Source organism: Rhinoderma darwinii, chromosome 1, assembly GCF_050947455.1.
Source record: "Rhinoderma darwinii isolate aRhiDar2 chromosome 1, aRhiDar2.hap1, whole genome shotgun sequence".
NCBI classification, from domain to species: Eukaryota; Metazoa; Chordata; class Amphibia; order Anura; family Rhinodermatidae; genus Rhinoderma; species Rhinoderma darwinii.
This window is the reverse complement of record NC_134687.1, coordinates 131,247,802-131,274,169: the sequence shown is the minus strand read 5'-3', so window position 1 is coordinate 131,274,169 and position 26,368 is coordinate 131,247,802. Positions and strand designations below refer to the sequence as shown.

General features: G+C 41.0%; 1 protein-coding gene across 2 annotated transcripts in view; it reads right to left on the bottom strand.

Annotated features, from left to right (window-relative positions):
* Window positions 1–26,368, bottom strand: part of SLC10A7 (solute carrier family 10 member 7) — a 209,357-nt gene that overhangs the window by 108,751 nt on the left and 74,238 nt on the right. For both annotated transcript variants that reach the window (XM_075860378.1, XM_075860377.1), the window contains exon 5: window positions 10,717–10,755. In XM_075860378.1, the coding sequence (XP_075716493.1) occupies window positions 10,717–10,755 (39 nt within the window). The remainder of the gene's footprint in view (window positions 1–10,716; window positions 10,756–26,368) is intronic.

Sequence of the window (26,368 nt, the reverse complement as noted above, 5' to 3'; positions counted from 1 at the left end):
TCCAACACAACGGAACAATGTTGGTACAATATGTGGTCCAAGATCAAGTAGCTTTGACGACAAGACTTCCTACATCTGTGTGGACGATTCACAGTGAGCAAGTAGAAATGAAGGGAAAGCAGCGCTCCAACGAGCACTGCACCCCTTCAAAACAGCTGATCGATGGGGGTCCCAGGAGTCTGACCCCGAACCATCTGCTATTGATGTCCTATCCGGAGGATAGGCCATCAATTTTTACTGGCTGGAAAACCCCTTTAAGTTGAAGCTGAGTAACAATATAAATACGATGAATTACCACATTACCTGTGGATAGTTGCGAATACCCCGTTAACGATCGATACTCCTTGGAGAAAACGGGTGCCAATCGACAAGCAGTATTGTCGATTGTCGCTCGTATCTGCCCATGTAAAACCACCTTAAGTTTATTTTTATTGATTTTTCTTCCATGGCTAGTTTGATATGCCATAATCATGCCTACAAAAGGGAAGATCATGGGTACATTCTGAAAAGACACAACGTAAAGAAAGAGCGAAAGCTTCAATGCAAATCGGAAATTTACTCCTGCATTTTAAACGGACTCGCACAATAACATGAATAATTTAGCTCACAGACACTTCACATGTGCCGAGTACTATAAGCCGACCACTGGCATTTTCACTTCGAATTTGTACACTCTTTAGTCAACACGCTTCATCTGCATTTCTAACACCTGCTTCAGTCATCTGTGAAGTGCCGTTATGAACAAATTTCCCTTTCATCTTTATACTGTCCATCTAGAACGCATACACAAAAAATTATACAAGGGAACATAATTATTTAGCTTTAACGTGGGTGACACGGGTCTACTCGCGGAAATATTTTGATCATTTCTTGAAAGAAAATGGTTATTCAATGGGATAATACCTAAAACACACACGCTTTTTATCTTTCTGAAATCAAACGTGTAATAGTTTTTCTTCTCCTGATGATCATTAATTATACATGGGGTAGGGGGATGAGATGCGTTTCATTGCTGAAATATGGTAGAATGTTTCCCTTTCACAGTGGTCTCGGTTTCAGTCGGAACATGGATGTTGTTCAGTTTTAGATGCCTACTATATTTCAGCTTCTTTACAAACACAGGGAGGACACTCACTCAGCCAGTCTGTCTTTGATCATCTCCAGCGCCAAAATCTTCTTGGTCTATAACGTGACCTGAGCAGAATGATAACAGATTACTGATTTCTATGGGAGATCGCTATTGCTTGAAACCCACCTCCGTTTGTAAGCACAACTGCTGTAGTACCACTATTGGCCATCTGGAGGCGATGTGAATCAGTTGCAATTATTTTGCTAGGGAAGTGTATTGAAGACATTGTTATATTATGTATATAGTAATATGGTGCATTGTCAACGCAAAGTGTGACTAGCATCTAAGTGTGGAACATGGGAGGTAAAAACAACGCGGTATGACATCAAACGTTCACCTAAGCACATTTTGTGTGCAAGTGGAATAGGAAGACCGAGTATTACTACTTGTAGAGTGGAACACTTGCCCTGTGGAGAGATCTTATGCCTTTCTTACGTCCTACTGGACTACCTTCCCAAATAAAAAAAACATCCAGTTTCTGAACCTACATTGGATTGTAAACTCCACTAAACAGTGGCTGCTCTGAATAAATACATGGTATATACTATACTTTGGAAAATGCTGGCGCTATATGATTATTAGAGGGTTACTCGTTTTTATGTAAATATATCTTGAAAGGGGTATTCTGACATTATATTTACGGAAACCTCTGTTTCCCACTAATTGGGAAAACTGGGGTCCCAGTGCGTTAGGATGTTTCTTTAACTTCCACATACTTGGATAGACCTAAGTGCATACGCGGCCAGCTCTCTTCTGTTTATCTTCCTAGTTATAGTTTCCGATAGCCATTTTTTTTTTGAAAGACAAGAAGGAAGGGTTTTGTCACCGGATCTGATCTTTTAATAGGTGGAAGTCCAACATCCCCACCTATTTGAGCTCTCTGCTAATTTCTCCATCAATGGAGAGAGCTGTGGCCATGTGCTGCTAGCGCGCTCCTGTTTCTCCTCCTTGTTATAACTGCTGTGCCACGTATTCTGCAGCACAAGGGGTGTCACCCCAATTCTCCAGACATGCCATAAAGGTCGTTCATCAAAATGTAATCACTGTTTAATGAAACTATAACTATACTGTATAAAATGTATAAAAAATTATTATGTAACTTTCAAGCATACCTTTTGTCTTTCAATTCTTCACCATTTTACACATTGTGGGTCAGTGAATTAGAACATTCTTGCCCAGATATGAGCTTAAAAGTTATAAAGTAAGTAGTGATCTTTGGGTGAGACATAATTGCTATTTAGGCTCTGTTCACATAGCGTTTGAGCCCTTCCTCAGAGGTACACGTTGGTAAGTCCTCCAACGGAAGACTGCACAGTATGCCAATGGGGCAAGGGGGACAGAGAAGAAAGAAGAAGGGGGGAGAGAAGGGGGGAGAAGAAGAAGGAGAGAAGAAGAGAGAAGAGGAGAGAGAAAAAAAAGCATACCTTGGTATAGAATAGTAGACTACTAAGCTATTCTATACAGCAAAAAGAAAGAAAAAAAAAAGTAAGCTGATTCATACCGGCTGGGTGAATGGGGCCGATAGAAATGTTCAGCATATAGAGCTGCTCTATGCAATGAGAACAGAGCCTTTAAGGCCCTTTTACACAGGCCAATTATCAGACAAATGAGCCTTCATAGAACGCTCGTTACCGATAATTGCCCTCTGTAAACAGGGCAACGATCAGCCGATTGCAAATGCCGAAACTATTATCGTTGTCGACAACACATCTCCCTGTGTAAACAGGGAGACGTGCTGCCGACATAATAAAAATGTATGGGGACGAGTGATCGGAGTAACGAGACCTCGTTCCCATACCAGCTCCTTGTGAAAAGAGCAAACGATCGCAGATCAAGGAGCTGTCTCGTTGATCGGTGCTCGTTTACACGCTACATGTCGGGCCGTGTAAGATCAGCTTTCCTCGTTTTTATTGTTGGATCGTAGCTCTGCTTTGTTAGGGCACAGATATGATCAGTGACTGCAGCTTACATGGACACTAAGTTTTTTTTTTTTTTATTTATGCTAATCTAATAACATACCAGATATAGATCAACTTTGTAATTCACTTACTGTTAAAATTTAGTTCACTATTATATGTGATCTGTATTATAAAGGAATGCTGGGAAGAACAGATCAGCTTTCTCCAGCCTCACTGCAATAAGTGTGAAATATTATATATTTCATATTATATTATATATTATAACAGACTATAGGCATTCATTTCTGACAACGCATATTGTGCCAATTGAAAATGGAGAGGAGCTGTCACATTGTCTTGGGAAGCACTGGCTGTCAGCTCTAATCTTCTGGCCTTTAACCCCTTAGTGACCAGCCCATTTTAGGCCCTAATGACCAAGCTATTTTATTAGTTTTTCTATAGTCTCATTCAAAGAGCTATAACTTTTTTATTTTTTCGTCTACATAGCTGTAGGAGGACTTGTTTTTTGCTGGATTAGTTGTACTTTTTAATAGCCCCATTTTTGGGTACATATTTTTTTTATTAACTTTTTTTGGGGGGGGGATTATAAAAAAAACCTGGAATTCCGCCATTGTTCTATGCCTTTTTAAATTGACGCCGTTCACTATGCGACGTAAATAACATGTTACCTTTATTCTATGGGTCGGTACGATTACGGCGATACCACATATGTAGAGGTTTTTTATGTTTTACGACTTTTGCACAATAAAAACACTTTTGAACTAAAATTATTTATTTTTGCATCGTCGCTTTCCAAGAGCCGTAACTTTTTTATTTTTCCATCAATGTAGTGATTTTTTGGGCTTGTTTTCTGCGGGACGAGACGTAGTTTTGATTGGTACTGTTTTGGGGTGCATGGCACTTATTGATTCATTTTTATTATGACTTTTGGGGGGCAATGGAAAAAAATTGCAATTTCGCCATTGTTTTTTGCGTTTTTTTTTTACGGTGTTCACCTTGCGGTTTAAATTACATATTAACTTTATTAATGGAGTCATTACAGTCGCGGCGATTCCATATATGTGTACTTTTATTTTATTTTTTTACACTTTTACTAAATAAAACCACTTTTTATGGAAAAAAAATTATTTTTTTTACTGTAATTTTTATTAATCTTTATTTCACATTTATTATTTATTTCACTAGTCCCACTAGGGGACTTTATTGTGCAATCTTCCGATCGCTGCTATAATGCTTTGGTATACTTCGTATACCAGAGCATTATTGCCTGTCAGTGTAAATCGGACAGGCAATCTATTAGGACGTGCCTCCGGCGCGTCCTAACAGGCATATGTCCAGGGCAGACCTGGGGGCTTTTATCAAGCCCCCGGCTGCCATGACACTCCATCGGAGACCCTGCGATTGCATTTGCGGGCCGCCGATGGGTGACAGGGGGAGCTCAATCCCTCTGTAAATAAAGTTAAATGCCGCGGTCGCTATTGAGAGCGGCATTTAACGGGTTAAACGGCCGCAATCGAAGTAAACTTCGATCGCGGGCGTTGGAGCAGGAGCTCAGCTGTCATCAGCCTGCACAGGAGACCCGTGCAGGACTTAGACTAGGCTCACGTGAAAAGGCGTCAGCCTAGACTAAGGCCCCTTAGTGACCAACGTGAAAAGGCGTATTGTTGGTCACTAAGGGGTTAACAGAATACATCCTGCCTTAAAAAAACATCAGTGTTCTGCTGTAAATTCCCAACGAATTTTAATAATTGTATAATTATAAACAAGTAAATATACATTAATATAATTAGAAAATATTATTAAAGAATTTTATTTAATAAAGAGAAATAGAATATACCCTGTGTTCTTCAGTCTACAGAACACTTAGGGTATGTTCACACGGCCTATTTACGGACGTAAATCGGGCGTTTTTGCCCCGAATTACGCCCGAAAATAGCGCCTCAATAGCGCTGACAAACATCTGCCCATTGAAAGCAATGGGCAGACGTTTGTCTGTTCACACGAGGCGTATATTTACGCGCCGCTGTCAAAAGACGGCGCGTAAATAGAAGCCCGCGTCAAAGAAGTGACCTGTCACTTCTTTGGCCATAATTAGAGCTGTTATTCATTGACTCCAATGAATAGCAGCGCTAATTACGCCCGTATTTGACGCGGCGTTCAAGCGCCTGCACATGCCGGTACGGCTGAAATTACGGGGATGTTTTCAGGCTGAAACATCCCCGTAATTTCAGCCGTAACGGACGCCCTCGTGTGAACATACCCTTAGTCTGAAATTGTAATTTTCTCTGCTCACAAACAAAAATTACCATAAAACGATGGTAGACACTCAGGGTGCTCAGAAACATTAGAGGAAAGTTTGCTGAACATGCAGATTTTGACATGGCCAGCGGATGTGTATAGGGATGTCCCGACTCTCCTCTAACGGCGGATGTCAAGGTAAAGTAGGATCGAGCGTTTTAAATTTTAACATGCCCGATTTGTTCCCACAGGAGATAAGCCCTATGTATAGGCAAATCAAAAGGTATAGCTGTCGGCCCGAATGAGCATTTGACAGCTGTTGTGTGGGGAGCTTTACTGTAGGGTTAAGAGCTTTGTATGCAGCAGGACAAAAAGTTCAAATGTCTGTCTAGTCTACAGGACCCAGTACTTGTACATTTAAAATACTGTTAAGAAATATTGCCAGACAAAAATGGTAGACTTTTAGATTAATTGATAGCTGTGAACACAAATAATAACCAGACCGGCATTGTCAGAGCAAACTATAAATCAATTATTGCATTCAAACTATTAAAATGAGCCGGGTTTATTGGATTGCAAAGCAGATTCCTACTAATTACATATACTATAATGAAATGCATACCAAAAATCAAATAAACAGTAATTGAAAATTTTGGAGTAGTTGTAAAAATTAGATTTAGAAGTTGCAGTTCTTCTAGTAATTTAATTTGTGCCACCAATTTACAAGACAAATGGACACGCTGATTAATATATTTACATCTAGCACAGAGCATGAGACTGCAGAGGGTTTTCCCATGAGGGACATATCCACAGGATATGTCATAAATGTCAGGTCCCACCTCTGGAACTCGCAGCGATCTCTGGAACGGGGCCCCCTAAACCCCGTTTTAGCTTTTTGTGCTCACGCTGCCTCCCAGCCACTTTGATTACATGGTCGGGAGTTACGGAAACTCACTGAGCTACGCTATTTCCGTAACTCCTATAGAACTGAATAGTAGCTACGGAAACAGCTTGGCTCGCATGCTATGGTGCTTCCGTAACTGCAATTCACTACTATGGGAGTTACGGAAACAGCGTAGCTCAGTGAGTTTCCGTAACTCCCGACCATGTAATCCGTAAGTGGCTGGGAGGCAGCGTGAGCACAAAAAGCTAGAATGGGGTTTAGGGGGGCCCGTTCTAGAGATAGGTGGGACCCGCATCTATCTAACATTTATGACATATCCTCTGGACAGGTCATAGATGTCCCTCATGGGAAAACCCCTTTAAGGCCCTTTTACATGGGCTAATGATAGGGAAAACGAGTGTAAACAAAGCAATGATCAGCCGATGAACGAGCAAACGCTCATTCATTGGCTGATCTACTCGTTTATGCAGCAGAAAATATTATCGTGGTCGGCAGCAGATCTCCCTGTGCTGCGGTCATGATAGAAATGTATGGGTACAAGCTATCGTAGTAATGAGCGCTTATCCCCATGCATTGCTCCTTGTGAAAGGAGCAAACGAGCGCCGATCAACAAAATGTCTCGTTGATCGGCGCTCTGTGTCTGGGCCACGTGAATCAGAACTACACGGTGAAGACTACCAATTCTAAGCCAATTTCCTATACACATTTAAAGGGTTTGTCAGGGAATAGAAGAAAAAAACAAAACCTGCTGTGTGCACTTGCATAGGGATGAGCTGCAATGTCAAACAGAGCCAATAGACAAGAAAGGTGCAGCTTCTTTTGCAAGGCTTTATAATCTGTATATTCCCAGTGTCGGTCTCTAAATACAAAGCATTACAAGATGGCGAGCAGTGCACTATAGCACTTAAAATATCAGTTCACCTTTGTCGTATAATATTGTCATTTATAATATTTTGGAAATTGCCTAAACAAGAATTCTATAGGATATTTATTATCTGTATTATTCACTTTTCAAATAAAAGTCTAATAGTTATTATAAATAATAGAGCAGAGTACGCGATTATTTCAAATCCCGATGACTTTCGTGTAGCGTCTGTATTCTATGCAGCCCAGCATCTTTATTATACGATCCCTACTACTGGCATAGGGTAGAATTCTAAAAATTAAAATGCATTTGGGGATTGATCTTAAAAAGATATACACCTTAGCGAAGACAGCACTTTTATGGTGTCCGAGGTCCATGCAGATGTTGTCCTAGTCAGATTTGAACTCCGACAGGGCCCTATATGATAAATAATCTAAACTTGAATCCTAAATAATATTAACTTCACAATGGTTTTAATGAATAATCTAAAAATGGTTGCACCATGGTAAACGGAGAAGAGTGCCACTCTGTGGTTTCCGCAGGAGTGCCAGTGCAGCCATGTAGCACACAGAGCAGACATTCTCACTCCCCAGGGATATATATATACACATGCTGCCAGGACCAGCCCCTTTGATAACTAGCTATGCTGAATTACTCAAACGCTATCAAATTTTATTAAAACCTCATCAAGGGGAGAAATCAAATCACTTATTAAGCTCTACAATTATTGTAAAGCGAGCAGTTTAAATGAGAGGAGGAGATAATGACATTACTGGCTCAACTTAAAGAAATTCTCAACGGTACTATCCTGAGATATTCTCTTGGCCTGAAATTTATGTAAATTGAATTCATCCATAATTAGTTATTACCCGCTGAGTAAAAAATAAAAAAAAAACATAGCAGTTTTCTAAAACAATTAGTTCTTAAAGCCAATGCATTTTAATTGGGGGTGGGCATGGTTTAGCAAAAAAATTGGAAAGAAAAAATAAATATGTATCAGATCACGACGACAACCAGCACGATACTATTAGGTCAGCAAAAATGTGTGTAGAAAGCCATACAAATAGGATTGGCTAAAGAAAAGAAATGACAATAGATTTTTTTCAGCTTTGAAATCTACTGAAACGGCCAAAAAGTCAAATAAATCTTCCCAAGGAGAAGGTAATCGATACTGTAATATGTGTTTATATGTCACGTCTACGGTCGGCGCCTGTTTACTTTCCACTGTCACATAATCTTGAAGTGCAAACAAGAGTTGTGCGTGTGCGGGACAGACGTGCAACTGCATCTTCGACAAGGAGGGTTCTGGTCTTCTCATTCGGGAGATCAAATCCCTTCTGGACAGGTGTAAACAATCTGTATTGGTATGGCTGGAAGTTAAAAAATAAATAAATCTCTAGCTATCAGTCTTTCTACGCCAGTTTTCTGTGTCGTAGAAAGGCCCAAAAGTCATAATTTTGTTGCAAATTGTGACTTTTGGTCTTTTTACGCCGTTCTCGCCACTTATGTGTAAAGTAGAAATGGCTTCACAAAAGGCGGTGGGGCACAGCAGCCCGACAAATTTCACTCTGTGGGGCGTAGCAAGGTAGTGGCCTGTGTCTGGCCCAGTACCTGGCTACTTCTCCCACATTAGCCCCTCCCCCTCAGACAATTACGCAAACAAAAATATGTAATAAAAAAATAATTAAAATTAATAGTCACCTCACTGGCCTTATTCTCCTCTCCGACTCCCCTCAGGCTCCCTCAGCATGATGCTGATCATACAACGTACTGACACCGGCCAGCCTCAGGACGGCTGTATGCATTACTGATGAATTTTTTTATTTTATTTATTTTCATAGATACAAAACCACATTATACAATGTATCTCTATAAGCGTTGGGTAAACTAAAATGTTAACCTTCTCCTTTTTCTTTTCCTCTTTCTTCTGTCTCGCTTTTCCATCTTGTCACCCTCTTATGGGGGTGGGTTTGGGGGTGGGGTTAAAAGGATATAGAACTAGAATTTTATATCTTATTGTTTCCTCTACAGATCATGTCTGAAAATCAGTTTGGTATTAGCGATTTTGCACATATATTAGATATTATGTATCTTTTCTACGCTTATAGCAGACATTGTTTGAAACAATGTCTGCTATAAGCGCAGTTTGGCCTCGGAGACTACAAGGAAAGGTGAGCTTTTTCCATCTGTTCACTTTTTTGTGGTGTTGTGTGGTGGTCAGTGTTGCTGTGGTGCGGTGTTTGTGGGGGGACTTGGCCCAGAGTCAAGGTGGCTTAGACTGGCAGCATGGGTGCTTCTCGTCTCTTGGGTTGCTCCCTCTACGGATACTGTGTTGCAGCGGCACTGGTTGCCATGCGGATACTACACTTGATAGAGTAGGAACCCACTTTAAAGTGGTCGCCATGAAGTGGCAAGTGGGCTTATACAGTTTGATCAAAATATAAACTAAGAACCTCCTGTTTGTACATTTTTTAATTTTGCTGAGCCGCAATAGATCAAGTTTAGCAAGTGGATGTGTGCTCCAGGTTTTCTTCACACCCCTTGTAATATTTCCTCATTGAGATTAAGATTCCACGTTGTCGTACACAAATTGTAATTACTTGTATCATAAAAGCCTTTTTAAAAAAATATTGTTTCAATTTTCAAAGCTTATTAGTAACAATGTTTTACTTCCTTTTTGTTTTTTTTTACAATTTTTGTTCTTTTAGATCCCTTGCACATGACAGCGGGGTGAGTGTAGCAGTATTTTACCCAGTGATACAGAAACAAGGGACATTACACTATGAAACTAGTATATTTGCCACTCAGATTCTGAAAAAGCTGGGTGATGACCCAAGATTATAACTGTTGTCAACCAGCTTTCCCAAATATATAGATATTCTGTAACTAAGAAACAAATTAATTTGTTTTTTTATCTGATCATTTAATATTTCTGTAAGTTTTTTTAGGGAGAAATAAACTTTAAACACTCAAGCTATAAGGTCCAGGCTGGTGATGGATTATATACAGCATACAGGGACTGCTATGGGTAGTAGGTGCTACCACAAAATGTACAAGATGATAATCTGCCACATTAACATAAAACATGTATGTGCCCACATGTTCTTACTATACAGCACACACACAGGAGGAAGCCACTGGTCCTATCGGTCATCAAGTCAATGCATGTGTATTTTTCCTAGACATCATGAATACCCCATAGCACTGAAGTACCAGTGGGCAGTAATTATATATACAGATTATACAGCCAGACGCTTTCCATTTCCAGGATCTGTGGTCTCCTTTAAAGCAATAAAAAAATTTGTACCATAAAGTCACACAACGCGTACGCTAATCCTCAAGAGACACTCCAGCGGAGATGGAAGACCCTCAATCATGTGCCTTTTGCTTTGGTCTACACTATACTTGTGCTTTATAATGGAATCCACTACAGCTCATTAAAGACAATAAGAAAAGAAATCACTATATTGACATATGTCTTCATTATGGCAGTTAACAGCGGCAAAGGATTTTTATTAAAATGAAGTATTTGTATGTAGGGAAGAGTGCGGCACAACTGGGAGCCCATTAACTCCTCACTTTCCCCTTCCACATTGTGGATTGGCAATACATAAAGACAATGACATTATAGGTCACTATGCAAAATATGAGATGTACTTACCAAGAAACTCCCAAATGCGGAATTAAATATAGCGGCAGCCTGTAGGAAAAGAAAAAAAAATGCTTATTGATGCACTGCTATTTTAAATTGGGTTTATTGCAACAGAGAATACAGGTATGGACAGCACACAATACATGTACCTGACCAAAGTCATACACAAACGGTACAGACGTACATGTTAATATGTTGGCTTTGATAAATGTTTAAAGGGATCGTCCAGTACTAGAAAAAAGGTTTTTTTTAAAACCAGAAACAGCGGCACTCTGATCTATGGGTTATGTTTGGCATCCCAGCTCATCCTTAAAGGGAAGGCGTCATGAAATGTTTTATTTTTTATCACACTGCTTTTAATATGATATTAACATAAATTTTATTTATTTGTGTTCTTGTGTTCTACTTTTTACTTTGTTCTTACTTTTACTTCTCTATAGGGGCTGCCATTTTTTTTTCATCTCTGTATGTGCCGATTAACGACACATACAAAGATGGAATACGACACATACAAAGATGGAATACGGCACATACATCCCCATAGAGAATGCGAACGGGAGCCGTTCCACTCTCAGAAGCGTACGCCGTCTGTGTGGGAATGGCGTATGCACCGCTCCCACACAGACCAAAACGAAGCTCGTTCGCAGAGCGAAATCCGGCGCCATTTTCACGTGAACCGGAAGCCGCTGCCGGACAGTAAGATGACGACTTCCGGCCATATGTTCAAGGAAGCGAAGGCGCAAGGAATAGGAGCGGAGGCGGCGGCAGGAGAAGGTAATTTATGTTTGCATATGTGATGTGTGTATTATGTTCATTTTATACGGTCTGCTGAGCCCTGTATCTAATCCTCCTACACTGTGCAGTCGCTCAGAAAATGGCGGCACACGGTGTATGAGGTTTGAAGATTCAAACCCTTCCTTCACCTGGCACTAGCCAGGATAAGGGAGGGGGGATTGTGTGAGGACACTAGAGCGAGTGTGTCTACCCCAAATTTGCAGCACAAATGAGGTTGCTTTACCATATTGACAATGCTGCAATTTTCGGAACTGCTCCCTCTAGTGCTCAGCACATGGAAATGTTATAAATTAGAATCTAATTTATAATATTTCCTGACTTGTGAAAAAAATTGTAAAAATTAAAACAACGTGTAATCACTTAAATAATAATTGTTTAACTAAAAAAAATAAAAATAATTTCTAGCGACACATTCCCTTTAAGTTAAGCTAAGCTGCAATACTACCAACCCTAGTAGTTGGCAGGCAACAGTGAATTTATATAATATCAAATAGTCAGAAGGCAAAAAAAAAAAAAAAAAAAAGCCCTTTTTCCCCCAACTACCTAATTATGTAGAGATACATTGTTAAAGCATAACCTTTATTAAATAACCCAAAAAAACACACCACACAGTTGTTAAAAGGATCAATGCAGTCTGACACGAAGGATGAGGGTACGAAACTTAAGTGCCTGACTCGTGCTGTGCGGTCAGAAAGTTGCAGCAAATAGATTGCTATCAGAGGCAGCGGCTGCAGTCCGCCTCTTAGTTATCTGATAAATGCTAGAAAATTGCATTGGCTTAAAATTCAGTTAGTCCCCCTGACACGTTTCGCTCCACATGTAGCGTCTTCAGGGGTTTTGACAAAACACAATTTGCCTATTTGTGTTTGGTCATAAAATTTACCTGCCATCTACTAGGGGCAAATAGGTTTTTTTTTCTGTTTATTGTATTAGAGCTTCAGGGGTTTTGGGACCAAGCTGCAATACTAGACTTGGTCAATTGACAAGAGTAATGCTTTTTCTGAAAAACAAAACAAAAAACAACATTTTTTTTCTTTACTCTGCAAAACTCTTTCAAACATTTCACATAACTGCTGAATGGAGATTTTCGTAAAATTCTAAAAATTAAAAAAATAAAAAAGACAAAAACAAAAAAAAACCTAAACCTTCTTAAAATAAAGAACAATATCTTGCTTTGAGATTCTGCGGCCACTCGCCATCACATCTTGTGTAAACGCATCCATGGAGACACATGACATCTGCAGGGGTGTTGAGCAAGGGATGCAGACACGTTACTATGTTACGTAACGTCACACGGCAGCCATATCATGCAGCGGCCAGTGTTTAGACTGGGAACGGCAAAGAAACAGCGCATAGCTAAGTATATTTTCTTAAATATAGCAAAAAGAATTGCATTAGAATCAGCTGACAAGAGTCATTTTTTGCAGATTTTTGCTTTCCTTTTATCATGCACATTCATGAAAAGTTCTGTTCGGGAGAACAGGTTAGTTGAGGTTTAGTGTTAGACAAAATCTGCATATTTTTCATGATGAACTATGTCAAAATAATGCTTAAAATTTTAATATTAATGGCTGGAGGAACGTTATTAAGATGCATCCACAAATCAGAATAACTATTAATGACAGGAATAAGAACAGAGGGATTGTCAACGAAGGCATCAAACTGTTAATGGGTCCAATGTGAAAGACGACCAGACTAAAAAGTCACATGCAGGTCAGCACCTTTCAACTTTGTTTCTTCTATTTTCTACAGCGAGATTCAAATCTTAAAGTCTTACTCCATTCAAAATGTGAAAACGACGCCAGCTGATGTAGATTTCACTCTGTGGGGCATAGCAAGGTAGAGGCACTGAGGCGGTCACTGCAGGCCGCAGCTCATGCACGGTACCATCACCGGGCAGGATGTTGAGTGCTGCATTGCATATAAAGGCCTTCATCTTGCTCGCCGTCAGTACCTTGTATGAGCCGCGGCCTGCAGCGAGAACCTGAGGGGTCCCGAAGGAAGGGATGAGGTGAGAATGCGTTTTGTTGTATTTTATGTAGGGTGGGGGAATAGGGCTTTGGTTGCAAGGAGTTGTGGGGCACAGGCAGTTAAAACATGTGACACATTTATTAAGAGGCATTTGCCTCTTAATAAATTGGTTGCATCTTACTCTGGACTGTTTATTGAAGGCTATGGACACCTTTTTTTTTTTAATAAATAGATTAGTCAGTGTGTTTAGCGTAACTTTGTAATCCGCCTTTATTTAAAAAAAATAAAATAAAATAGTTTTACTTTTGGAGATACAGCTGTTCTGTATACTCTATAGAGAATAGCTGTATCGCTTGTTTTACACAATATAGAGCAGCTGTATCTCCAAAAGTAAAACTATTTTTTTAATAAAGACTAATTACAAAGCTACACTAAACACACTGACAAATCTACACCGTCGAGTCACATTATTATAACCACCTCCTACTTTCGACGTCGGCAGCTTTGATACCGCTGTATTGGAAGACCGAGGTTGTGCCACCAATAAGCCTCTGGCTCAGGAAGGGAGCCCAGCTTGCGAGAATGGAAGAGCTCTCGCATCTCGAATATCACTCTCATGCCAAATTCCAAAAGATTTGGGCAAATGACTCCTTTCAACATCTTTGGTGTGCAGACCCACCTATGCCTGACAATGTCAATTAATACTCCGCTTCCCTTCTATACTGGGAATAACGTCTAACAGACCCACAAGACCTGATGTTCTTGGAGACCTCTCTCCTTGTGCACTTCTTTTTCCCAGGCCGGCCTCCTGGGATAACGTTTCATCCCTGATGACTGCTGTAGCCAAACACAGGCTGCAACGTCATCCCGGGAGGCCGAACTACACGTCAACGGAGGGACGCGTTGCCATGACTACGGCAGGGGTAGGTATGAAAGTGTTTTTTTTTCTAGTGCTGTTTTCCGTAGCGTAAATTCCGCCAGAAAAACTGCACCACAATGTGGTGAGGTTTTATGGACGGAATGTGCTGCGTGTTATAGCTCGGATACTCTGCATAGTTTTATGCAGCGTATCTGACCCGTGGGAACGCGGCCTAAGGGTATCTTCACAAGGCAGCAAAATATGAAGCTGATTTTAAGAGAAAACAGCCTCTGAACAGATGCATTTTTGGACTATGTATATGTACCAATAGTTGATTTACATTCTCGCTTTAGTAAAACGTAAGAAAACTTCAACTTAAAATATAAAAAAAATGGAAAACTCCTCGATCTCTATTTACGGACATTGCAAAAAAAAACAAAACTGCCCTGTCTGCATAGTGTCTTACTTTGGTGGTTTTCAGCAGGTGATGCAATGTTTATGGGAGCGCACTGTCCCCGGACAGCAGATGTCCGGGGAATGAAGGTTTGGGCATGTTGGATTTCAACATGCCTGACCTTTTGTTCCTGTGGGAGATAAGCTGCAGTGGATGGCACCTGGCAGCAGCTCATCTCTCTATTAAAACAGCCGAGCTTACATGTTTACAGTTGAGTCTAGAAGTTGCTCATGGCTGAACAAGGGTTTGGCTGACCGCTATCTTGCGCAAGTTTAATAATCAATATGGCAAATGTGATATGAAATGCCAGGAATCGTATCCCACAGTTGAATCAATCTGCGTTATTAAGAAATTATTTCTGATAATTCAGCTCCCTGATGTTTCGCTCAGTATGAAGAGTTAAAGGGGAACACCAGTAAAAAGAGGAATTTACTATTGTGATTTTCATTAGGGTTCAATCCAATTGCAATTGCAATTGGTTTTTGGGGAAATCAACAACATGTTCATTTTCTGTCATGTTATCATCACAGTCATATGAAGGTGCAAATGTGACTCCATTGACCTGTATGGATTACGTTGTCACTGATGTTTTTTTTTTTTGTGCAGCGTCACAATCCAAAACCTCTGTGTAGCTCTAGCCCTAGGCAGTCAATGGTCCTTTAGTTGCTGTGAGACAAGAAATCTCAACATGCCCTGACAACCTTTAACAATGCATGTTTGGAGATTTTCATTTGCTACCAAGACTGGTTGCAAAAAATGAAAAATTAGATTTATAGAATCGATTCACAATCGCAGAAATTTCTGCAACTCATCTGCCACGAATCCATCAGAATTTCAAATATATACCAATTCCTGCATTAATTAAGGGAAATTTTTTATGTAGACTTAGTGTTCACAGAGGGTGGATATGCTGCGTAAAAGAACACAGCGTACGCGCCCTGGGCACCACAGTGAACTCCGGACGATAAACCACACCAAAGGTGTGGTGCAGTTTTTCAGCCGGAATGCCCGCTGCGGAAAACTGTACATAAAAAAAAAAAAAGTTTCATACTTTCAAAGCCATAACGACGCATCCCTCTGCCATCCTGCAGCCCGGCCTCCTGGGAGGACGTTTCATCCTATGTGACTGCTGCAGCCTGTGATTGGCTGCAGCAGTCACATGGGATGAAATGTTATCCCAGGAGGCCGGCTTTGATGCAGAAACATTGAACTGTGGGCAAGCATAAGGTTTTTTTTTAAAAAATTCTGAGTTGCGTTTTTTGCGGCGGAAATATACGGGAAGGTGTCTGTGGCCAATAGAAATGAATGGGTTCATAATTACGGTCCGCAATTATGGATGAATTCTACGGTCGTGTGCATGGGGCCTTAATATGTTATTTCCTTTAAATCACTTTATAATGAAAAGTATGTAACTTTCTAATATACGTCGTGTTTCAATTTCTCATAAATTTTCTAGATTTCTATTTGCGGTCATTCTTAGGCCGGGTTTCCACGTAGCGTAAATGCTGCAGAATTTCCGCAACAGAAGTCTGTGCGGAATATCTGCAGAATTTACAGTAGGAGCAAAGTGAGATTTAGAAAATCTCATGCCCACGCTGAGGAAAAAAAAAAAAACGCAGCATTTTCTTTGCTTTTCTGTTGCAGATTTTCCCCCATTGAATTCAATGAGATGTAAAACTTGCAACAGCCAAGTGTTGCGACTTTTACAGCGGAATCACAGCGATTCCACCTCAAAGTTGCAACTCGTTTCCATAGCGATGCTATCTTCTGTTATTCTTCCTGGCCGGCCTCCTGGGATTACATTTCATCCCATGTGACTGCTGCAGAGAATCAAAGGCTGCAGCGGTCACATGGGCTGCTTCGTCATCCCGGGAGGCCGGACTGCACAACAACGGAGGGACATGTCGCCATGACTACGACCGGGTGAGTATGGGCATTTTCTTTTTTCTAGCTCTGCTTTCTGCAGCAGAAATTACGCCCAAAAACTGGACCGCATTGTGGTGCGGTTTTTCGGAAGGAATGTGCTGCGGTTCTAGGTCGGAAACACTACATCGTTTTATGCAGCATATCCGACCCGTGGGAACCCGGCCTAAGGGTATGTCCACATGTAGCGTAAATACTGCGGATTTTCTGCAACGTATTTCATTGCGGAAAATCCGCACCGTAATATAGTAGTAGCAGAGTGGATGAGATTTAAACAAATCTCATCCACACGCTGCGTAATAAAATCAGCCGAAAAAACTATAAATAAATTGACCTGCGGTGCGATTTTTTTTAAGTCTGCAGTTAGTCACTTTATGCTGCGGAATCGCTGGTTTTCCACATTAAAATATAAGGAGTAAAACCCGCAAAAGAAAACCAGCGATTCCGCAGAATAAATGGACATGCTGCAGACTAAAAAATTGCACCGCATGTCTATTTATTTATCTGTTTTTCAGAAGATTTTTTTTACGCAGCGTTTGGATGAGATTTGTTAAAATCTCATCCACTTTGCTACTACTATATTACGCTGCAGATGAAATAGACGTTATGATTTTTTGCAGCAGAAAAGCTGCAATTCCGCCGGCAAAAATAGCAACTCAGAAAAAAATAATGCTCTATGTTTCTGCGTCCAGCCCGGCTTCCAGGGATTACATTTCATCCTATGTGACTGCTGCAGCCAGTCACAGGCTGCAGCAGTCACCTGGGATGAAACGTCATCCCAGGAGGCCGGGCTGCGGGATGTCAGAGGGATGCATCGCAAATGACTACCCGTAAGTATAAGCTTTGGGTTTTTTTACCGCTGTTTTCGCAAAGGACCCTTCGGGCGAAAAAGTGCGGTTTTTCTCCCAGAATTGCCTGCGGGCTCCAAGGCGGATACGCTGTGTACTTTTATGCAGCGTATCCGACCTGTGTGAACATAGCCTTGGGCCCCATGCACACGACCGTAAAATAGCCCGCAATTACGGGCTCATAGTCTTCTATTGGCCACGGGTACCTCCCCATTTGCGTATGGGAAGGTGCCCGGGCCGTTGAAAAATATTGAACATGTCCTATTTCAGGCCGTAAATTACAGCACGGGCAGGCCCAAAGAAGTCTATTATATTGTAATTATGGGTGGCTACGTGTGTGCACCCGTAATTACGGGAGCGTTGCTAGGCGACATCAGGGGATTTCAATTTTTGAATAAAGAGAAGCAGAGAAAATGGCGTCTGAGCGATCATGTGACCCTTTTAAGGGGTTTGGACATGATTGTGACATAATTTCCAGCCCCCCGTATTTACGGGAGGGAAAAAAATACGGTTGTGTGCATGGGGTCTTGGAGTGCAGGCGGTTTAGCTCACTGATGATTGACTGAATCCCGCTGTAGCCACCTCCCAGCTGTGAGCAGTACTAAGTCTGCATTCGTTTTCAGCCTCTAGTAGTAATCACATTTTTTTTCATGCACAATCACGCTGTGCAGTGAAAGAAGCTGGGCTGGAACAATGAGAAGTGTATGACACTGATTGGTCACTGATTGGTCAGCGTCATACACTTCTCTGTACAACACCCAGTTGGTAAAAAGTAAAAACACGCCCAGTTGTCCATTAAGAAACTCATTAGCATAAATCTAAACTAGCTCATAACTTGCTCAACAATGATCGTTTTTCAAAATAAAAACCACTTATCTACATTACAGCGCCAATCAGATTATGTAGGAGATAGGGCACTTATAATCTGGTGGCAGAGCCTCTTTAAACTAGTTCAGATGGAGAACTGAATAACATAAAAGGGTTTATTTTCCTTTTATTTAACCCCTTCCCGACATTTGCCGTACATGTACGTCATGGAAAGTACTGACTTCCCGCATCTTGCCGTACATGTACGCCAAATGTTTGGGACCGGCTCAGAAGCTGAGCCGGTGCCATCATCACCGGATCTCAGCTGTATCTTACAGCTGACATCTGGCTGTAAAGGCGGGGACCGAAATTAGCTTCGATCCCCGCCATTAACCCCTTAAGTGCAGCGCTCAAACGCGATCGCTGCACTTAAGGTGTTTGCAGCTCATCGGAACCCCAGTAATGAAATTGCCGGGGTTCCGGTGGCTGCAATGGCCACCGGAGGCCTAATACTGGCCTCCCGGTCTGCCTAGCACCGAAGCCGGTCAAGATCCGCCCGGCGGCGGAGCCTGATCGGCTTCCGTAGCTGCCGGCAAGATGGCGCCGGGTCAGGAGCTGATCCGGCGTCATCAGCGGTGGAAGTCAGCTGTACTGTACAGCTGACATCCACCTGTAACGGCAGGAACCGGAGCTAGCTCCGATCCCTGCCATTAACCCCTTCGATGCAGCAATCGAAAGCGATTGCTGCATCGAAGCGGTTACTAGCAGATCGCCAGCCCTGACAGGCAATCGGGACTGGCGACTGCTGTTATGGCAACAGGAGACACAATTGTCTCCTGCTCTGCCATTACGGAAGCCGATTTAGGCCCCGCCGGGAGGCGAAGCCTAATCGGCTTGCTGTCAGTGAATGACTGACAGATCTAATACATTGCACTACATAGGTAGTGCAATGTATTAGAAAAAAAAAAATCTGACCGTTGGAACTTCAAGTCCCCTAGTGGGACTTGAGAAAAAGTGTAAAAAAAAGTATAAAAAAGTGTAAAAAAAAGTGCAAAAAATAAAAGTTTGAAAACAATAAAAGTTTCAAGTAATCAAATAAAACACAATCCCCCTTTTACTCTTATCAAGTCCTTTATTATTGAAAAATAATAATAAACCATATGTATTTGGTATCGCCACGACCGTAACAACCGGAGGTATCAAAATATTATATTATTTATTGCACGCGGTGAACAGCGTAAAAAAAACCGTAAAAAACGTTACCAGAGTTTGTTTTTTGGTCACTTTGCCCTACAAATATTAGAATAAAAAGTGATCAAAAAGTCGCACGTATCCAAAAATGGTACCTATAAAAACTATAGCTCGTCCCGCAAAAAACAAGCCCTCATACACCTCCGTCGACAAAAAAATTAAAAAGTTATGGTTCTCACAACTTGGCGACAGAAAAAATACATTCTTTTTACAAAAGTAATTTTATTGTGAAAAAAGTTGTAAAACATGAAAAAGTTCTATAAATTAGGTATCGCCGGAATCGTACTCACCCGCAGAATAAAGTTAACATGTAATTTATAACGCATGGTGAACGCTGTATAAAAAAAAAACGAAAAAAAGCTGTGCCAGAATTGCGTTTTTTTGTTTACCTGGCATCCCAAAAAATAGGATAAAAAGGTGATCAAAAAGTCGCATGTACCCCAAAATGGTACCAATAATAACTACAGCTCGTCCCGCAACAAACCAGCCCTCATACCGCTACGTCTATAAAAAATAAAATTAGTTATGGCTCCAATAAGTCAGGAAATAAAAAAATATGCAGTTGTGCCCGAGGGGAACATTTCCTCTGTTTGAAGAGGCGATTTTTCAAGGACCTAAAATTAGGGAACCAGGAAGGGGAGAGCCCAAACATATCCGCTGGAAGCGACGGTGCCCGTATTATACCAGGACAACACTTTCCCAGCAAAATTCCCCAAACTACAAAAGCGCGGAGTGTGGACCAAAAGGGGGATAAGAAATGACACCATTTATCAGTGCGACACCGGCCTGTGCGGAAAGGATTGCTTCACAGCGTAACACACATCTATGGATCATTTTATTGGTTTTTTTTACCGCGTTATTATACCACCTGACTATGCCCCTTATATACTCCGCCCGGCTTACATATGCCCTACATTATAAACGGAAACACCAGTAAGACTCCAAACAAAACTACTACCAAGCAAAATCCACGCTCCAAAAGCCAAATGGCATTTCCTCCCATCTGAACCCTACAGCGTGCCCAAACAGCAGTTTCCTTCCACATATATGGCATCGTCATACCCGGGAGAACCCTTTTAGCAATTTTTGGGGTGTGTGTCTCCAGTGGCATAAGCTGGGCACGACATATTTGCCACTGAATGGCATATCTAGGGAAAAATATACATTTTTAATTTGCACCATCCACAGCGCATTTATTAATGGAAAAGACCTGTGGGGTGAAAATGCTCACTACACCCCTTAATAAATGCCTTGAGGGGTGCAGTTTCCATAGTGGGGTCACTTCCCAGGGGTTTATTTTTATTATTTCACATCTGAGCCTCTGCAGTTGTGAACCAATACTTTGTAAATCGCCAAATTAGGCCTCAATTTTACATGGTACCCTTTCACTCCTGAGCCTGGTCGACTGTCCAGGCAAGAGATTAGGGCCACATGTAGGGTGTTTCTAAAACCAGGAAACCCAGCATAATAATTAGAGAGCTGTCTCGTTATGGTGGCACAAGCTGGGCACCACATATTGTCCACATATCTGTGGAAAAAATCCCATTTTCACTCTGCAACATCGAGTTCACACTAATTTCTACAAAACACCTGCAGGGTTAACATGCTCACTACACCCGTAGGTAAATGCATTGAGGGGTGTAGTTTCCAAAATTGGGTCACTTCTGGGGGGTTTCCACTGTTTTGCGCCCAGAAACCAATCCAGAAACATCTGCACTCCAAATGGCGGTCCTTCCCTTCTGAGCCCTGCCGTGTGCCCAAACAGCAGTTTATGACCACATATGGGGTATTGCCGTACTCGGTAGAAATTGCTTTACAAATGTTGGGTTCTTTTTTTCCTTTATTTGTTGCGAAAATGAAAAAATTTGCGCTAAAGCTACGTCTTATTGAAGAAAAAGGATTGTTTTTATTTTCACTGCCCAATTCTAATAAATTCTATGAAACATCTGTGGGGTCAAAATGCTCACTACGCCCCTAGATGAATTCCTCAAGAGGTGTAGTTTCCTAAATGGTGTCACTTTTTGGGCGTTTTCATTGTTTTTTCCCCTCAGGGGCTTTGCAAATGTGACATGGCCGCCGCAAACCATTCCTGCTCAATGTGATCTCCAAAAGCCAAATAGCGCTCTTTCCCTTCTAAGCCAAGCCGTGTCTCCAAACAGCCGTTTATTACCACATGTGGGGCATTGTTTTACTCGGGAGAGATTGGTTTACAAATTTTACGGTGCTTTTTCTCCTTCAGTCCTTGTGGAAATGAGAAAAAATTAGCTAAACCTACATTTTCTTTGAAAAAATTTAGATTGTCATTTTCAGGGCCTATTTCCAATAATTTATGCAAAAAACCTGTTGGGTCAAAACGCTCACTATACCCCTAGATAATTTCCTCAATGGGCGTAGTTTCCAAAATGGGGTCACCTGTGGGGGGTTTCCACTGTTTTGTCTCCTCAGGGACTTCGTAAATGTGACATGGCCTCCACAAACCATTCCTGCTAAACTTGAGCTCCAAAAGCCAAATAGCGCTCTTTCCCTTCTCAGCCTCGCCGTGTCTCCAAACAACCGGTTATTACCACATGTGGGGTATTGTTTTACTCGGGAGAAATTGCTTTACAAATTTTACGGTGCTTTTTCTCCTTTAGTCTTTGTGAAAATGAGAAAAAAAATCGCTAAACCTACATTTTCTTTGAAGAAATGTTGATTTTAATTTTCACGGCCTACTTCTAATAATTTCTGTAAAAAAGCTGTGCGGTCAAAATGCTCACTGTACCCCTAGATAATTTCCTTGAGGTGTGTAGTTTCCCAGATGGGGTCACTTTTGGGGGATTTTGACTGTTTTGGCACCGCAAGAGCCCTTCAAACCTGACATGGTGCCTAAAATTTATTCTAACAAAAATAAGGCCCGAAAATCCACCAGGTGCTCCTTTGCTTCTGAGGCCGGTGCTTCAGTCCAGTAGCACGCTACGGCCACATGTGGGATATTTCCTAAAACTGCAGAAACTGGGCAACAAATATTGAGTTGCATTTCTCTGGTAAAACCTTCTGTGTTATAAAAAAAATTGTACTAAAAATTTATTTCTGCAAAAAAATATGAAATTTGTAAAATTCACCTCTACATTGCTTTAATTCCTGTGACATGTGTAAAGGGTTAAGACATTTTCTAAATGCTGTTTTGAATACTTTGAGGGGTGAAGTTTTTAAAATGGGGTGACTTTTTGGGGGTTTCTAATATATAAGGCCCTCAAAGCCACTTCACAACTGAACTGGCCCCTGTAAAAATGGCCTTTTGAAATTTTCTTGAAAATGTGAGAAATTGCTGCTAAAGTTCTAAGCCTTGTGAGGTCATAGAAAAATAAAAGGATGTTCAAAAAACGATGCCAATCTAAAGTAGCCATATGGGGGATGTTAATTAGCAACAATTTTGGGTGGTATAACTGCCTGTCTTACAAGCAGATACATTTAAATTGAGAAAAATGCAAATTTTTGCCATTTTTCGCTAAATTTTGGTGTTTTTCACAATTAAATACTGAACATATCGAGCAAATTTTGCCAGTAACATAAAGTCCAATGTGTCACGAGAAAACAATCTCAGAATCGCTTGGATAGGTGAAAGCATTCCGGAGTTATTACCACATAAAGTGACACATGTCAGATTTGAAAAATGAGGCTCGGTCAGGAAGGTCAAAAGTGGCTAAAGAGGGAAGGGGTTAAAGCAGTTATTTGTAAAAATACCACAACATTAAGTGAGGGTCTCTGCATGACCAGGTTCTTTATCACTTTTTAATCTGGATTCAGGTCAACACATAACTTAATTCATATTAATCATTAATGTAAAATGCAGAGAACGTGTATCACATGTGATTTCACAGACACATCCTTGTAGCCGTTTAGTGTAGATATTGTATTATATCTTGCTCTGTTTGTGGTTGACCATGCATCAATGATCTTACTATACAATTAAAACGTCCTTTGAATCAGAAGGACCATTGCAGCCTGATGACACAACATCATGTAAACATTGAGAACCAATAAGGAAGAATGTCTCAGGACTAATGATGTCACAGAGATGAATGATGTCATAGCAAGCAAGCTTGTCACAGTACATAAATGTTTATGTGCTAAATATCGACACAAAGACAGCCAACTTTTCCGTTGATGAAAATGTGAAGCTTCCAGCAGTCTTCTGTTGCTTATAGTTTCTTTTGCTACATGGCAAAATATAATAATAAGAACTAGTTAAGGTTGAACTCCTTGGAAATATTAAGGCTGCACAAGTTTTGGCTTCCTTTTTTGTTAGGGTTTATCGCACATTCCATAAAATACCACATGCCCATGCCAACAGTCCTGTGTTTCTAGGCTGTTTGGGGAGCGTTTTCCTGAGTTAAGCGGGGGTAGTGCGATTTTAGGTTTAAAGGCTGGGAGTTACGCATGGGCTGGGGTATGGAGATCTTGGTAGTCTACTTGGCCTCTTTCCTGCAAATTACGACACCGAATTGCAAGCATGGTGATGAATGACCTCATAAAATCGGTATAAATACCTCTTTAGGAGGATACGGTGGTGTTTTTTTTTTTTTACAGAATCTATGAGAGATGAATGGAAACTGATAAAACACGAATGTCATCTATATAACTATGTGCTTTACAGAAGATAACTTTCTATACCATTAATAGTCTGTATATGTTTTTATGCTATTCTACCACGTCTACAACAAAATAAAAACGATGAAAGGGATTATAATTTAATATTCTGTCACTCCTTCCTTACAGAAACGAAGTTGCTTTTGGTGAAGTGTTCATAAGAAGAGAGCCAGGACATTGACTAATGGGAATGACGCCAAGGACAGAGTGGAAGCAGGACAATACGAGCATGGTACACGGTTACAGCCTATTTGTCACGGACTATCCTGAATGACTTCAACCTCTCATAAGGGGCCTATTATTCTACAAATTTAGTTATTACACAATAGTTATTTGGACATATATTATGAGGATGATGACAGTTAATAAAAAGACATTTACTCTTTTTACATAAAGTTCAGACCATGACTCTCTGCAATTCTTAAGGGTCTATGGGATATTGCTAGTAAGACTGGCTGAAATACACCCGGGCTTTTAAAAAGACTGTTTAAATGCATACAAAAGAATCCAGGCACACTGTGACACAAAAAGATGGAGTTTATAGTTAAATAAAACGAGCCATAACCCAAACGTGCCTATAAAACACACGCTAATGTTTAACAATGACACATGTATGGCTGCTTCAAACAAATACAGAGAGAAAACGGAATTATTTAATTTTTTACCTGAACGTTAAAACACAATTACAAAACTAAAATGATACAAAAGAAATGTATTCTTATGCATTGAACTTTTTAAAGCTATAAATTGAGCCTTTAAAAAATGCATCTCGCATGAGACAGGCATACTTTATACAAACACTTGAAAGCTTTTCCTACAGGGCTAAACCAGTGGGCAACAAGTGAGGCGACTACTGAGCTCCCTACAATTTCAAGGGCTGCACCTTGCTGCCATCTACTGGCTGAATCGGTCAGCTGGGTTGGGGCTGTGTTTAGGAATCCATTCCTATCTCTCAGCCAATTAGCAGCACTGACTAGGCTCATTGTGATGCTGATTGGCTGAGGACAATGTGAACACAATTCTATCATACTGTATTATACTGCCAAAGTGACCAAATCAGAAGGCATGCAGAAGTAATGCGCCCTCCGACTTAAAGTTCAGACTATTGTCTAGTGGTAGACTAGACCAGTGGCCACTGGCAACAGTATTGCACACTTATTATTTCAACTTTTTTTTATTTGATGAAAGGGGTTGTTCACTACCGGACAACTTATGACCTATGCACTGAATAGGTCATCAGTACATGATCCGTGAGGGTCCGACACCTGGACCCCGCACCGTTAAGTCACTCCAGCTGCCTATCAAGTGAATAGGAGCAGTACTGAAATTCTGCAGCACAGCCGCTATGCTATGTATGGAGCCAACTGCTTCTGGCTCCGTACATCACATAATGGGCAATAACATCCGATGCCCACAGTCCACCGGAGCGGCTGATTGGTGCGGGGTCCGGGTGTCGAACCTGCACCGATGATAGAATTATGACCTGTCCTGTGGATATGTCATCAGTTGTCCAGTAGTGGACAACCCCTTTTAAAGGGAATTTGTTTTGCTAAAATCACATTTAATTTTAGTTTTATTAATTGGATTTAGGTATGTAGAAGAGAAAAAAATGGAATTAGTCTTTTTTTAAATGTTGCAACTATCGTTTAGTTATAAATCTTCAGAGGGAGCAGCCATATTGGACTCACAAAACTTCCTTCTTGTAATGTCTGTATAGACAATGCAGCGGTGTGCGTGTGTGTGCGTGTGTGTGCGTGCGTGCGTGCGCGTATGGTATGTATTAGAGCAGCTGTAATGAATGGGAATCAATTGATAAATGCTGGCGATGGAGTACAGCCTCCACCCCAACAGATCAAGGGGTGACAGGGGTGATGCATATAGAGACTTATCTGTGTATATAGTGTATAGTGTGGCTATCCTACCTTAGCTAGGCCTCCAACAGTACAATAGAGCCATCATTCACTCTCTCCCTCTAATGATAATGAAATTACTCCTCACATCCGCATCGGTCTATACAGCAAAGCTGACAAGTGAGCAACAGAGAACAGGAAACCGCTATTTTGACTGCTCTAGCAGCCAGTGTACTGGAATATTTCATGATTTTGGAGACATCTGATTGGTTTA